This window comes from Natrix helvetica, assembly GCF_964273705.1.
Source record: "Natrix helvetica genome assembly, chromosome: 2".
Classification (NCBI taxonomy): Eukaryota; Metazoa; Chordata; class Lepidosauria; order Squamata; family Natricidae; genus Natrix; species Natrix helvetica.
In genome coordinates, this window is record NC_138552.1 from 169,522,660 (window position 1) to 169,538,155 (window position 15,496).

The 15,496-nt window shown below is 46.5% G+C and overlaps 1 protein-coding gene across 2 annotated transcripts in view; it reads left to right on the forward strand.

The window, feature by feature from the left end:
* The window catches only part of CD109 (CD109 molecule), a 74,351-nt gene that overhangs the window by 22,772 nt on the left and 36,083 nt on the right, over positions 1 to 15,496 (forward strand). For both annotated transcript variants that reach the window (XM_081940347.1, XM_081940348.1), the window contains 5 exons: positions 356 to 532; positions 10,447 to 10,599; positions 11,858 to 11,932; positions 12,604 to 12,664; positions 15,259 to 15,400. In XM_081940347.1, coding sequence (XP_081796473.1) covers positions 356 to 532; positions 10,447 to 10,599; positions 11,858 to 11,932; positions 12,604 to 12,664; positions 15,259 to 15,400 — 608 coding nt within the window. The remainder of the gene's footprint in view (positions 1 to 355; positions 533 to 10,446; positions 10,600 to 11,857; positions 11,933 to 12,603; positions 12,665 to 15,258; positions 15,401 to 15,496) is intronic.

Sequence of the window (15,496 nt, forward strand, 5' to 3'; positions counted from 1 at the left end):
TTTTTTTTAAAAAAAATAAAATATTTAATACTCCCTTGTATCTCTGATTAAAGATACTTCCTTAAACTAAACTTGTATCACTGATTAAAGAAACATTTTGGACTATAATTTTGTATAGTTTGAGAAAAAGTTTCATAAACTCAAGTTTATATCAGAGTTGACATTATTAACCAATGAAAGCTTTAATTTCAAATTAAATATTATATCTGATCCTGTCCTTTCCCAGACAGAGTAACCTTGTATATATTTCTTTTTTAAAAGTGATGTTTGGATTAGAAACCATTAGGTGCCTATTCACATTATTTTATAAGGTTTTCATATGTTTTAGGTGTGGTAATTTTATTTTAACTCATAGGTGATGTCCAGAGGTCAAATTGTGGATGCAGGGAAAAAGAAGATCACAAAATTACGTTTAATTCCAGAAAATTCTTGGGCTCCTATGGCTTGCATAATTGTCTTCTATGTGCATGATAACGGGGAAATAATAAATGATGTTCTACATATTCCTGTTCAACTGACCTTAAAAAACCAGGTAAATGTACCAGCCTTCCTTTCATAATAAATGGAGAGGTGGAATTTTACAAACCAGCTGTTTTAATAGACCATAGGGTTATATCAGTGCTCCAGAGATGGACTTCGGTATCTTACAAGATGCATACCAGTAGAAAAGCACAGAAGGAGGGTAGTTAGATTAAGACAATACTGAAAGCTATTTCCCTTGTTAAAAAAAGTATTTTCTTCTAAATCTGTAGCTAGCATAAACCTTTAAACCAAGTTCCCCTGACATAATAGATAATTAACTAAGTGCCTGAACAACTAGACGTCGTCTCCTTGATAGTGTTTCCCATCAGTTTAGTTACATTTCCTTTGGGAATTATAGCCTATATCAGCGATGGCGAACCTTTTTTGGCTCGCGTGCCACAAGTGGGGGGAGCGCAGGGGGGTCGTGTGCAGATGTGCCGCACCCATAATGCAATGCGTGACCCGCCGTGTGCATGCGCGCACAACAGGCGCGACCCCCTCATTTTTACATGCTTTTTTCATCCTCCCCAGGCTCCAGAGGCTTTATAGGAGCCTGGGGAGGGCGAAAAGAGCCTCCCCCGCCCCCCCGGAGGCCCTCCAGAGGCTTCAGGGACCATCCGGAGGCTTCCCTGAAGCCTTCGGAGCGTTTAAAACGACCCTCCGAGCAAACCAGAGACTTCCGGTTTGCTCGGAGGGTCATTTTAAACGCTCCGAAGACTTCAGGGAAGCCTCCGGACTGTCCCTGAAGCCTTCGGAACGCTTAAAACGACCCTCTGAGCAAACCGGAATTCGGAGGGTCATTTTAAGCGTTCCGAAGGCTTCAGGGACGGGCTCTGGATGGGTGCCCTCCCCAGGCTCCTATAAAGCCTCTGGAGCCTGGGGAGGGAGAAAAAAAGGCTTTTAAAAACAGTGAACTCAGCTGACAGGGCAGTGCCTCGCGTGCCCTCACAAATGGCTCCGTGTGCCACCTGTGGCACGCGTGCCATAGGTTCGCCATCACTGGCCTATATGTTTATTTTGAAAAACCAAAGGGAAAAAAGGAAAGAAAAGGAAGGTATTATCATATAAATTGTGCATGTTGCATTTCATAATTGCATCTTACTATATGCAGCACTTTCTAAGAAAGTGAAATAACACATATTAAAATTATATTTTATTAAAATGAAGGTTAGAACATGTAGACAATATAGCTATAAAATAAAGTATCTTTAAAAACCAAACAAAAGAAAAAAAAATAATAGCAATATTATTGCCTTGTTAGTACTATTTTTCCAATTTCAATCCCACTGTTGTGGTATAGAATTATTACAAAAACAATAATTACAGCCACAAGGAGGAAAAAGTAAAAATTAATTGTAAACCACAGAGTACTACTGTGTTTCTCTGAAAACACAGTAGGGTCTTACTTTCTTTTGACACCCCCCCCCCCGAAATACGCACTTGGCCTTATTTTCGCGGAGGTCTTATTATTTTTGAGGTGCAGGAGGTAGCAAGCATGGTCGCCTCATGGCTGCTTCTGTGTTGCAATATTTATGGGGAGGGCTTATTTTCGGGGGAGGGCTTATTTTAGCGCATGTGCTCAAAATACTGATTGGGCTTATTATCCAGGGGATCTTGTTTTTGGGGAAACAGCGTAGTATCTGAGGGAGTACCTGATAATCATAAAAAGTATATAAAGATTGGTATATGGGAGAAGGCTAGTCGTATAAAATCTTGTAAGTGACAGCAACTTCAAGAAGTACTTTAACCAGTGAACTTAAAACATTGATAAGGATAGATGGAAAGATCTAGTCCTTCACGTACAGTCTTAGCAAACCACCCAACCTTTGTAAAGCTGGTAGTTTGAATGGACTGAGATCTACTGCATTCAGAGTTAGGACTGTAATATTCAAACAGCCACCAGATGGCAGCAAACACATGGCATTTCCTGTGTCTTTGTGGCTGTTCAACTGTCGTCCAACTTTTTGTAGCCCAGAACTTGTAACCACACAGTGTGCTTACAAGTTTGTGAATCTGTTTGTATTTCCAATATTTATGCATAAATATGCCCTAAAACCTAATCTGTTCTCTGTGTAATTCCTAAAACTAGATAAAGAGAACTCAATTAAGCAGATGATTCAAAAGTATACAGTTCATGTTCATTTACTTACTGGAAAAAATGATTGAAAGTTACACCATAATTGCTTTACGTATTGCAAACCTGTGCATAATACAATGAAATTTATTCCAGCTTTATAAGAACTGATTTACCAAATTCAGCTTCCCCATATGCAGCAAAGTATTGTATTCTTTCCTCCCCGACTTACGACCGGGGAATTCCCCCTGTTGTCAGCCAGCAACAGCCATGCTGCGCCTTAGCCAATCAGGCGCGGCATGGCTGAAGGCGGGCTGATCTGATCTACTGATTGGTTCCTCGGCCTGACAGCTCTCCCTTAAATAGCTGTCAGGCTAAGGAACGGGCGATTCTCTCCTGTATGACTCCTTGCTGTTATTACAAATAAAATAGTGTTGGACGTTCCTCAGTTTGTCAAGCCTCATCTTTCCCCACACTTCTTCACTGGCGACGAAGGTGGGATCCTCCTGAGGCGACGACCCTGACGGAACCCGACCTCTTTACACAGCCGCTTGAGTTTAGCTCCCCGAGCCGCACAACTTCAAGCCGCAATGTCTTCGCTTCCCCCGTTCGCTCCCTTCGGAACCGAGGGAGAGGGATGGACGGGATTTTTGGAGCGATTTGAGTGCTTCCTACGAGCCAACGGGAAACGGGGTATCCCGATGGAGGAGAAGTGCAGCTTCTTCCTCAGTAGCTGCGGAACCCCGATGTTCAACGCCGCCCGGGCGTTGGCAGCCCCAGTGCCAGTCCACGACCTCGACTGGGACACGCTGATGGCCAAGCTGAAGGGGCATTACGCCCCGACCCCATCGAAAATCACCAGGCGGTACGCTTTCCGCCAGTGCGTTCAGAAGCCGCACGAAGACGTCAGCCAGTTCCTCCAGTCCTTGCGGACCACAGCCATACCCTGCGAGTTCCCAGACTTGGAGGACAACCTGGTGGAACAATTCGTGAGCGGCATCAGGGACCGCCGGCTGAGGAGGCGTCTCCTGGCTCGGCCAGAAATCACCCTGTCAGAGGCGGTCGCTGAGGCACGGGCGGCGGAGTTGTCGGAGCAATCCGTCGCTGAGATGGACCGCCACCCGTTTCAATCTTCCCCAGCGCAGACCTGCCTCATTGATCAGCTGGTGCCCATTCCGAGCCCGGCTGAGGAAGAGGAAGAACTCGTGGCTCGCCTGGCAGAGCTGCGGAGCCGCCGCAATCCGCGACCTCCACGCCAGACTGTGACAGCCTGCCTTGGCTGCGGAGGCAGCCACGACCGGTCCGCCTGCCCATTCCGGGCATCCATCTGCCGCCGGTGTTCGAAGAAAGGGCACCTGGCCCAAGTTTGCCGAGCTGTGCTACCACCACCGCCATCCCAGGGAGCCACAGGCCAGCAGATGACAGCCGGACCGCAGCAGCAGCCCCGTCGCCAGCCGCGATCGAAAGCCAGCTGTTACACCGTGGAGCCAGGCCCAGCAGCCGCCTCTGCTGAGGCGATCTACCAGGCCTCCGCAGGTGCGGACAGAATCAAGGCGTCAGTCCTCATTGAGGGCGCGCCTTGCGTAATGGAGGTGGACTCCGGCTCGTCCCGCTCCTTGATTGCCTGGGCAGACTTTCAGAAACTTTGCCCTGGCGTCCTTAAGCGCCAGTTGTCTGCTAGCCCCGTGGCTTTAAGAGACTATCAGGGGTCACTTATCCCAACCCTGGGCTGTCACACAGTCAGGGTTGAATACGGGGGGTTTTCGGGGTGCCTGCCAATCCTAGTGGTTGAGAAGTCCCTCCCCGCATTACTGGGGCTAGATTGGTTCCCCGCCCTTGGTCTCTCCGTGCAGGGGGTGCACTCCATCTCAGACACGCCCCCTGACGTAGCTGCTGTCATCTCCGCCTACGCGGACGTCTTTGACGGCCAGCTGGGACTATACAAGGGCACCCCCATCTCTCTTAATTTAGATCCCCAGGTTGCTCCCATTAGGCTGAAGGCCCGCAGGGTGCCTTTTGCCTTAAGGGCCAAAGTTGATGAGGAGATTGACCGCTTGTTGGCGCAGGGCGTATTGGAGCCTGTTGACTACTCGCGTTGGGAGACCCCAATAGTGGTCCCTGTGAAGGCCGACGGTTCCATACGCCTCTGCGCCGATTTTAAGTCAACCATCAATTTGGCCCTTCAGGCAAACCCCTATCCAGTCCCTGTCGTACAGCACCTGCTCCACTCCCTGGGGCAGGGCTGTATTTTTGCGAAACTGGATATGGCGCAGGCCTACCAGCAGCTCCCGGTGGATGACGAAGCGGCGGCTGCACAGACTATCGTCACCCACCGTGGGGCTTTCCGTTGCCGCCGCCTCCAATTTGGCGTTTCCGTGGCCCCGGGGATCTTCCAGAGCCTCATGGAGCGTTTGCTCCATGGGCTCCCTGGCGTTGTACCCTATTTCGACGATGTCCTGATCGCTGCATCCAGCCGCTCAGGACTCCTCGAGGTACTGGGGAAGGTCCTCGACCGTTTTAGGGGCGCGGGTCTCAAATTAAAGCGCAGCAAATGTTCATTTGCTGTGCCTAAAGTGGATTTCCTCGGCTTCTCCATTGATGCCCACGGAATCCACCCCACCCCTACTAAAGTCGCAGCCATCAAGAACGCCCCCACCCCGCCTCTAAGGCGGAGCTGCAGTCGTTCTTGGGGCTTTTAAATTTCTACGCGCCATTTTTGCCGCACAAGGCGTCACTAGCCGAGCCGCTGCATCGGTTGCTCGACCGATCGGCAGCCTGGCGCTGGGGCAGCCGCGAAGCGCATGCGTTCGCGGCTGTCAAAGACATGCTGACGTCAGAGGCAGTCCTAGTCCAATATAGTGACAGGATGCCCCTGACTCTGGCGTGTGACGCCTCCCCCGTGGGTTTGGGGGCGGTCCTGAGCCACGTCCTCCCCAACGGCTCGGAAGCCCCCATAGCTTTTTATTCCCGGACACTCTCCCCAGCGGAGAGAAACTACAGCCAGATCGACAAGGAGGCTCTGGCTGCCGTGTCCGGGGTTAAAAAGTTCCACGAATACCTCTACGGACGGCATTTCACGCTCTTCACTGACCACAAGCCGCTCCTTGGGCTTCTGGCCGGTGACCGTCCGACCCCTCCCATTCTGTCACCCCGGATGACACGCTGGGTAGAGTTCCTAGCGGCATACTCGTATGCCCTAGTCTACCGCCCTGGCAAGCAGCTGGGGCACGCTGATGCCCTCAGCCGCTGCCCCTTGCCCGTCTCCGACCCTCAGACAGTGCCTTGCCTGTCTGTTTTGGCCATTGCAGACCTGGCCTTGCCGCTCTCTGCGGGCGATGTGGCAGCAGCGTCTCTGGCCGACCCCACCCTCTCCCAGGTGATGACCTGGGTTCTGCGGGGGTGGCCTGGGGGGCCGGTGCCCGACGGCCACCGCCCCTACAAGGCCAGGCAGTTAGAGCTGTCCCTTCACAGTGGGTGCCTCCTGTGGGGGGACAGGGTGATCATTCCACCCACTCTGCGTGACCAGGTGCTGTCTCGCCTCCATGAGGGCCACCCTGGCATAGCGCGCATGAAGGCATTGGCGCGCAGCTATGTCTGGTGGCCCCGTCTGGACGACGAGATAGCTACCTGGGTTGCCAGGTGCTCGACCTGCCAGGTCTCCCGTCCAGCGCCTCCGGCGGCCCCGCCGCGGGAGTGGGAGATTCCCCGCGGCCCGTGGTCACGCCTCCACCTGGATTTCGCCGGGCCTTTCCGAGGTCAGGTTTTCCTGGTTGTGGTGGACGCTTACTCGCGCTGGGTGGAGCTCGTCCTCATGACCTCCACCACAGCCGAGGCCACTGTCCGAGCACTAACGCGCCTGTTTGCCACCCACGGCTTGCCGGACGTCGTTGTGTCGGACAATGGTCCTCAGTTTGCGTCCACCGTGTTCCAGGGTTTCCTGGCCACCCAAGGCATCAGGCATGCCCTCGTCGCTCCCTATCATCCGGCCAGCAATGGCCGGGCGGAACGCGCTGTCCGCTCGGCCAAAGACGCCCTTGGCCGAATGGACAAGGGCGACTGGCCCACGAGGGTGGCTGCTTACCTCCTGGTTCAGCATTCCACCCCGTGTCCCTTGTCCGGAAAAACCCCAGCTGAGCTGCTGATGGGCCGGCGCCTGCGGACCACCTTAGATAGGTTGCACCCAACCTATTCTGAGGCACAGCCGAGCAACCTGGGACCCCCTCCTCGTTCCTTCCGTGAGGGCGATCCAGTATGGGCAAGGGCTTTCTCCGGGGATTTTAAGTGGGTGCCTGCCACCGTCACTTTTGTAACCGGCCCCTGCTCTTACAGGGTCCGGACCGCCGACGGTGCAGACTGGCGCCGCCACGTGGATCAATTAAGGCGCCGCGAACCTTTGGATCCACACAACAACCCCGCAGGGTCGGCCTCGCCAATTCCACCCGAGGCCCTGGGGTTGGCGCCGCACCCGATTCCCCAGCCGTGGCAGTTGCCCAGGCCGCAAGAAGTTTCGCCAGAGACTGTTCCAGGCGCCTTCCGCCTTCCACAGCCCTCCATCGTTTCAGCCCCCGTTGGGCTACCAGCTCCGCCATTGCAACCGACTTTGGCCTTCCCTCAATCAGGCCAACCTGTCCCTCGCCACAATTCGAACTTCCCTGACTCAAACCCGCCAGCGGCCGCGCCACCCCGGCCCTGCCTACCTGCTCCTGAGTCTCCGCCTCCTCCTCCGGCTGGGGTAGGCCTTCAAGATGGCGCCCGGAGCTCCACTCCCTTCAGGGAGGAGCTCCCACGGACACCACCTCCTTCTCCGACGGTCTGCCCAGTTCTGAGGCGTTCTGGGCGTGTCCGTCGCCGCCCAGCCTACCTAAGCGACTACGCATGCTCCACGGCTACGCATGCGTCCTCGCTAGGGGGGAAGGAGTATTGTATTCTTTCCTCCCCGACTTACGACCGGGGAATTCCCCCTGTTGTCAGCCAGCAACAGCCATGCTGCGCCTTAGCCAATCAGGCGCGGCATGGCTGAAGGCGGGCTGATCTGATCTACTGATTGGTTCCTCGGCCTGACAGCTCTCCCTTAAATAGCTGTCAGGCTAAGGAACGGGCGATTCTCTCCTGTATGACTCCTTGCTGTTATTACAAATAAAATAGTGTTGGACGTTCCTCAGTTTGTCAAGCCTCATCTTTCCCCACACTTCTTCACAAAGCTTATTTATACAGCTGTACTTAAAGACTTCAACCACAGTTTCAGTTATTATCCAAGTAGCTATTCTTTTGCCCCATTAAAAGTCCATTTTGGACAGTCAGTGAAGAGAATTTTTTTTACTTCTCTTTAGCTAGAACATGTTTTCTGAATACATCCTGGCATATACAGGTAGTCCTTGATTTAAAACCACTCAAAGTTATAACGATACTGAAAAAAATGATTTACGAGTCTTTAAAACATTAGTTTGAGGATAGCTTTTCTTTATGGTGTGATACAGTCTAATTAACATTTGTAGTATATCAGGAGCAGCACAGCATCCAAAAACACGTGGATATTTACAACTACATACAATCAATACACCAACAATGTATATTCTTTGTATATACTTATCCATAAATAAACAGCAGGAAGTTAAAAATCTTGACTGTACATCCCTTGTCCAACATAAAGCCATACTGTATTTCTCAAATGTTGCTTGCTGTCACCTTGTATTGCTTTTCATTCAGAATTCTGCCAATCTAGGCAGAATCTATTTAAGAAATGGATTTTCCTGCAGTTTTTATATTCATTGTTGCTGCCTTTTTCATACTATTCTTCCAGGTGTCAGGCACACTCACACAACCATTCAGTAAGCAAGACACACCCGTATTTTAACATTCCTCCTATTGTACTATTTCTGCAAGCTTTCTGTTTTTCAACATTCTCGGAGCATTTATGATTTCCCTTTTCTAAGGCATCAACTTTTACACCATTTGTTTCAATTCTACTCGTAGATGTTCCACTCTTATTCCTATACGTATATTTAAACCATTCACTCCAGTTTTGTTTTAGTTCATGTAATCATCTTTATTTTTAATTCCTTTCAATCTAATGGAGACTTCCTGATCAGTTCCCCTGTACACTGGATGGGAGGTGGTCTGTTATTACTTTTATTGACTATTTCTTTTTCCTGGGAAGTTTAAAATTGCCTCAAAAATAAATCCTTCAGCAGGAAGTTACTTTGCATTTTAAATATTTCTCTTGAAATTGTTACTGGTTTTCTGGGCCATGGTTTTTGGAACAATATAATAAAGGGCAAGGGAAAAAAACCCAAAACGATGTAACATTTCAGTGTGTCCAAAAAACTTTCATACAGAGGATTGTAAAACAAAAAAACAAAAGCTCACTGCTGATTAATTACAATGCTTGCTCAGTGAAACAATACAAGGTGCAATTAATCTTAAATACATGTAATGCTAACAAACCAACTTCAATATGTATTTTAAGAAAGTGACTTATTTTTACTTGCTATAAATTAAAATAGAAACTGAGACTTCTGAACTGGTTCTGTCAGGAGAGAAAAAGAAATACACAAGACCCTGAGGCTACTTTGAGCTTATTCTTGTAATCTAAGCTGTTGTTTAAGCACAGCCAAAGTGAAGTGCAAGATGCTTGTTGCCCTATGGCAGCGATGGCGAACCTTTTTTGGCTCGCGTGCCACAAGTGGGGGGAGCGCAGGGGGGTCGTGTGCAGACGTGCCGCACCCATAATGCAATGCGTGACCCGCCGTGTGCATGCGCGCACAACAGGCGCGACCCCCCCAATTTTACATGCTTTTTTCATCCTCCCCAGGCTCCAGAGGCTTTATAGGAGCCTGGGGAGGGCGAAAAGAGCCTCCCCCGCCCCCCCGGAGGCCCTCCAGAGGCTTCAGGGACCATCCGGAGGCTTCCCTGAAGCCTTCGGAGCGTTTAAAACGACAAACCAGAGACTTCCGGTTTGCTCGGAGGGTCATTTTAAGCGCTCCGAAGGCTTCAGGGAAGCCTCCGGACTGTCCCTGAAGCCTTCGGAACGCTTAAAACGACCCTCTGAGCAAACCAGAATTCGGAGGGTCATTTTAAGCGTTCCGAAGGCTTCAGGGACGGGCTCTGGATGGGTGGGGGAGGCTCTTTTTGCCCTCCCCAGGCTCCTATAAAGCCTCTGGAGCCTGGGGAGGGAGAAAAAATGGCTTTTAAAAACAGTGAACTCAGCTGACAGGGCAGTGCCTCGCGTGCCCTTACAAATGGCTCCGTGTGCCACCTGTGGCACGCGTGCCATAGGTTCGCCATCACTGCCCTATGGTATCAAGTGGCCGGTTGACTGCTGGAACAAATTTCTTTGTCTTGTCCTCCATCTGTTCTTCTCCTTTTCTTTTCCTAGTTTTAACATGTGACCTCCAGTCCCTTACATTCCTTGTCTGCTCTCTTGTTATTGTTCTCTTTCTTTAGGTGTCCTATTTTATGTTCAAAATAGTCAATTTTTAAAAACCCTCTCTACTCTTCAACAATCCAGATTATCATTCTGAGCTATATTTGTCCCCCATGAGAAAGTATTCAGAAGCTGTGTGTGTGAGTGAAAGGATTTTAGGGAGAATAATACACTTAGACATAATATTATGCTTTCTCTAACACACAGGCCTCAAATCTTTTTAATTTATACTTCTATTTATCAGAAAAAAAGTATTATCTTCCACTCAGAAGTAGAACCACTGAGTTCCAGAGATCTTTCTCAGGAAGTATATATAGTATTATTATCCCATTTCTGCATCTGGTTTGGCTCTTTTACAATTTTGGGACTTGTTCAATTGCATCATAGGTAAATCTATTTCAAATATATAATATTTGATCTTCCCCAGATTAACATGCATTGGAGTAAAAATAAAGCTGGACCTGCTGAGGATATCACCCTCAAAATCAAAGTGACAGAACCCCAAACCTCAGTTGGACTTTTAGTTATTGACAAAAGTATAAATTTGTTGGGAAAAAGAAATGATATCACAGAGGATGCTGTAAGTTACTTTTTCTTTTTTTCTTTTGCAAGAGTGCATTGGTTTAGAACAGAAGTGTTACATTTCAGAGTGCTTAGATGTGGCTTGCGGGGGCTGTCCTGGAAACAGCAAAGGTGTTGCCTGTAGTGCCTCTGCCAGCGAAAACAGAGCTTGGGAGGGATGCGTGTGGCTTTCCCGAGCTCTGTTTTTGCTGGCAGAGGGTTGTAGGATGCCATCGCAGGTGAAAATGGAACTCGTGAGGTCCACGGGTGGTACTCCCAAGGTCTTTTTCCCTGGCAGAAAGTTGCAGGAGGACCCCACAGCCAAAACGGAGTTCGGGAGCCCGTTTTTGCTGGCAGAGTACTTGGACCATCACAGGTGTCCCCGACATGAGTGATGTTGAGCTGGCCAAGACCACCCTGGCCATGGCCCCTCCTCCCAAGGTCAAACACAACCCTGGAGCGGCCGTCAATAAAATCGATTTTGACACCCTTGGTTTAGAAGTGCTTTATTGTGACTTGTTTCCTTAAAATGTTGAAACAAATTGAAATTATAAAAAAGTTAAATGCATTAATGTTAATCTATTTAGTAGCAAACTTTGTTCTCTGATAATCTGAGTAACATTATATTCTATATCAAACATGTTTGTGTTTATTTACTTCATTTTCTGATAAGCATGCAGTTAAGAAGGAATTTAGTAGGATATGTAATTCTCAGTTTTGTTAAAGTAGAATATTCCTAGCAAAAGAAATAATAGAGACTAAAAACAAATGCAATGAGTTCACATGCATTTACAAATTATCAGTGAACTCTTAATGAATGATGAAAAAGAAATAAAATGTCTTTAGACATTTTCAAGAAGTTGCATGCTGATGGTAAAACTAATGGCCAATTATAGCTCAATCTTTGGTGGCATTCTTCACTGCCCTGGTTCAAAATTTTAATTAGTAAATTACTTCCTTGTGCAGCAAGGAAGCTGCACAAGCAACTAGCAACTCAATTACTAGGCTTCCATCAAACAACTCTCTTCAGAGAAAGGTCATAATGAATTAATTGTGTCCTGAAGATTTCTTTCATATGCTTTCCACATTGACATATTAAAATATCATACAGTAATTATTTTATTTTATTCAGTTCCTGGGATTGGAAAACGTGTGTGGCCCACTAACATAGATACTAATATCACTGGTTAAATTTTCCTTGAAAAGATGTAAATATTTTTTTCAAAAAAGTTGGCTAACTGTTTTACATTTGGTTTATTTCTACTTTTTAAAAATAGATACACCATGAGCTAAATTTATATGAAACAAAACAATATTATGTGGAAGGTGGAAGTGCTTTCAGCATCTTTCAGGTACAGTTGCATATTATATAGCTGTTAATTTTCATGTTCTCCGATGTGTTTGGTTCCTGAAGGAATATGAAAGTCTCCATCTTTCTCTATTTCACACATACACATGCACACATAAAGAGCTTCCCCATAAGGTAGTATCATAGAAACATAGAAAAGAGACCTTTGGGGGGGGTCTTTTAGTCCACCCTACCCCCCCCCCCAAAAAAAAGCCAGGAGACCTTATTCTATCCGAGACAAATGGCAGTCCAATCTTTTCTTGAAAACCTCCAGTGATGGAGCATCCATTCCAGGAGGGAAGCTGTTCCATTGATTAATTGCTTCCACTATCCGGAACTTTCTCCTTCGTTCCAGGTAGGGTCTCGCTTTAATGACCTTTCACCCATTGCTTCTTGTCCTGCCCTCAGGTGCTTTTGAGAATAAGTCAATCCCCTTCTCTCTGTGATTGCCCCTCAAGTACTGGAAGACAGCTATCATGTCACTTCCAATTCTGTGTATACATATACAGGTTTTTTTTCTGTGTGCTCTAAAATACATTTTGAAAAATAATTTAAAAATGTATATATTTATTTATTACATTTATGTGCTGTCCATCTCATGGTCTGAAGCGACTCTGGGCAGCATAATATGTTGCATGTCATTAAACTGAAAAATCTTTTATGTACTGCATTCAGAATAACAATCTCTGGATATGGACTGATGCCAACCTTTCACACCATGAGGATTATGAATATTGTAAGTAAAGACATCAAGAAATGAATCCAGCATTTCTTGGGTAGATGCCTACTTAACTTTCAAACCTCCACTTCTTTATCTGCCTCAGAAAAAAGGCCTTTCTTTTATTCTGTTTAATTACTCCCCTGTCATATACTTTTTGATCTCAAAGGAGATCAAAATTTATCTTTTCTAATATCAATTACTCCTTAGTCCATACAGTAGTGAAGATGAGAGAATCAAAGACAGATTGAATATTCAGCTAAGGATAACTTTATTTGAAATAAAATTTGGTGTAGTAGGTAAGCCAGTTTGATTTAGTGGTTGAAGCATCAGACTAGAAACCTCAGGTAGTTCTGCCTGAGACATGAAAGTGCACTGGGTGAATTTGGGCTAGCCACTCTCTGTCTCTACCCAACCCATCTCATAGGGCTGTTGTGGGAAACATAGGAAGAGGAAGGAGTATTCTGTATGTTCACACTTTCAGTTCCTTATAAAATAACAAAGGTGGGATAGAACAATTCTAATAAATAAAAAATATAGTCACAAAATTAGATTAAGTTCATATATTCTTATTTACATATTATGTTGAAAGAGAGGAAAAGAAAGAGTAGAACGGATTCCTTATCTACCGTGCAAATCTCTTCTCCCTTCTAACCATCAGTGGAGGTTTTTTAGCACATTAAGGTCTCCAGCCATTTTTTCCTAACCTTTCCGGTGTGTAGCCATACAAAGCCGATGAATATTGGATTCATCCAAGTTTCTTCTAAAGCAGCTTTATTTCCTCACAGAAAAAAATGTGCAGTCATAGTACTCCTTTTATGTTACTCAAGGTTTTCCTCTATTATTTCTTCAAGATCTTCCTTCAGCTCACTACTGAATTTTTTTTGCTGATCTCTGCAAATCTGATTTTAGGGCTATGATTTCAGTTCGTTCAAAGTGCCCTCCGTCTCTCAATTTCTTCTGGTTTTCTTCTAATGGTGTACTACCCTCTCTTTGTGTTTGCTGCTGCTTATGTTCTGTTGCCCTCCAAAGCAAATCTTAACAGTGGATAAGTATGCTAGTTCTTTAGTTGTTTGTAGATTTTTAATGTAAAAAATATAGAAAAGAATCAAACAATGGGATGGGAAGAAGATGAGATTGTGCTTTCCAAAATACACGAGATTGCCAATTTTTAAAAAACTAGGCATTCTACAGTTTGACAGCCCTTTTAAGAATGGAGACTTTGGCCTGGTTATGTAATCATATAAATTTGGCAAAAGTTATAAAAATATGAGAGACTCCTCAGCTTGGGTGCAAGTTTCAGAAAATAAGAGTTTGTACAGAAGATTTTTCCTGGGAAAAGATTAATGCTAGTCTGTCATTGTTCTAGATGAACAATGAATCTGTTGAATTGAACTGCGAATCACACAGCAAGATGCACATCTTTTCCAAATGCTGTAAATAGATAAGGCAGGCAGGCAGTCAAAGAAACTTTTAATCTCATCTTTTGAGATTAAAATTGAGCCGAGGTGGTGCAGTGGTTAGAGTGCAGTACTGCAGGTTACTTCTGCTGCCTGCTGGATGCCTGCAATTTGGCAGTTCAAATCTCACCAAGCTCAAGGTTGACTCAGCCTTCCATCCTTCCCAGGTAGGTAAAATGAGGACCCAGATTGTTGGGGGCAATATGCTGACTGCTTAGAGAGGGTTGTAAAGAACTGTGAAGCGGTATATAAGTTTAAGTGCTATTGCTATACTACATTTGATTTGTCAAATAGCTTTTCATTTAGCTATTTACTGGTTCTCACCCTGCTTATTTTCTTAAGAGACTAGTAGTCATCAGTTTATATTTTCTAGTACATATTCTGGCCAGCTAATGCAGGGGTGTCAAACTCAATTTCATTGAGGGTCACATCAGGGTTGTGTTTGACCTCGGGAGCCGGGGTAGGTGTGAACAGCTTGACGTCAGTCATGTTGGTGGCCTGGAGTGGCCTGAGCGCTCTGCCAGCGAAAATGGCCCCCAAGCTCCATTTTCAGCTACGACGTTCTCCTGCCACCTTCTGCCAGAGAAAATGGAGCTTGCGGGGCTGCATGTGATGCCGCTGAGCTCTGTTTTCCCTGGCAGAGGGCGGCAAGAGGCCGTCACAGCCAAAAACGAAGCTGGGAGGGCCACATGCGGCCCTCCCGAGCTCCGTTTTCACTGGAAGAGGCACCAGAGGCCAGTCCTTTGCTGGCTCTAGGGTAGCCCTGCGGGCTGGATCCAGCCCCCAGGACTTGAGTTTGGTACCCCTGAGCTAATGAAGTAGACACAGTATAGTGAAAGTTCTTTGCATAAAACGTGGCAAAGGAAATTTTGGTTAAATTAAGTTTTAAAAGTTTGCTCTCCAACTCTTTGTATTGTTTTAATTATTAGAGTACTTTTCAGAACAATGTGAAACATGTTGCTGGGTGGGTGTGGGAACAGGAAAAAGGGGAAAATTGAGAAAACCCATGCCCCTTTAATCAGTGGTATCTCTTTATACATCTGGGGAGGTTGGGTTGGAACAAGCCATTCTTGTGAGAGAAATTAAACTATCTGACCCAATTTATGCTGCTCTTTTGCATCCAAAACCCTCACTCTATTCTTTTCTTGTTAGTACCGTTCGTGGAGTATGATGTTTCTTATGACATGGAGGAGCTACCTGTAGCCCATGGTTATAATCCAGCATTGCATGACGGTGATCTCCATGTGAGGAAGAATTTTCCAGAGACTTGGCTTTGGCAGGAAATAATGACAAGGTATAAACTTGTGTGAAGATGGATTTCTTCATTTTCCCTTACAGATAATCATAAATGTTTTTGGGACTTCCAGGGAAGAAATTGTGAATTAAGGAC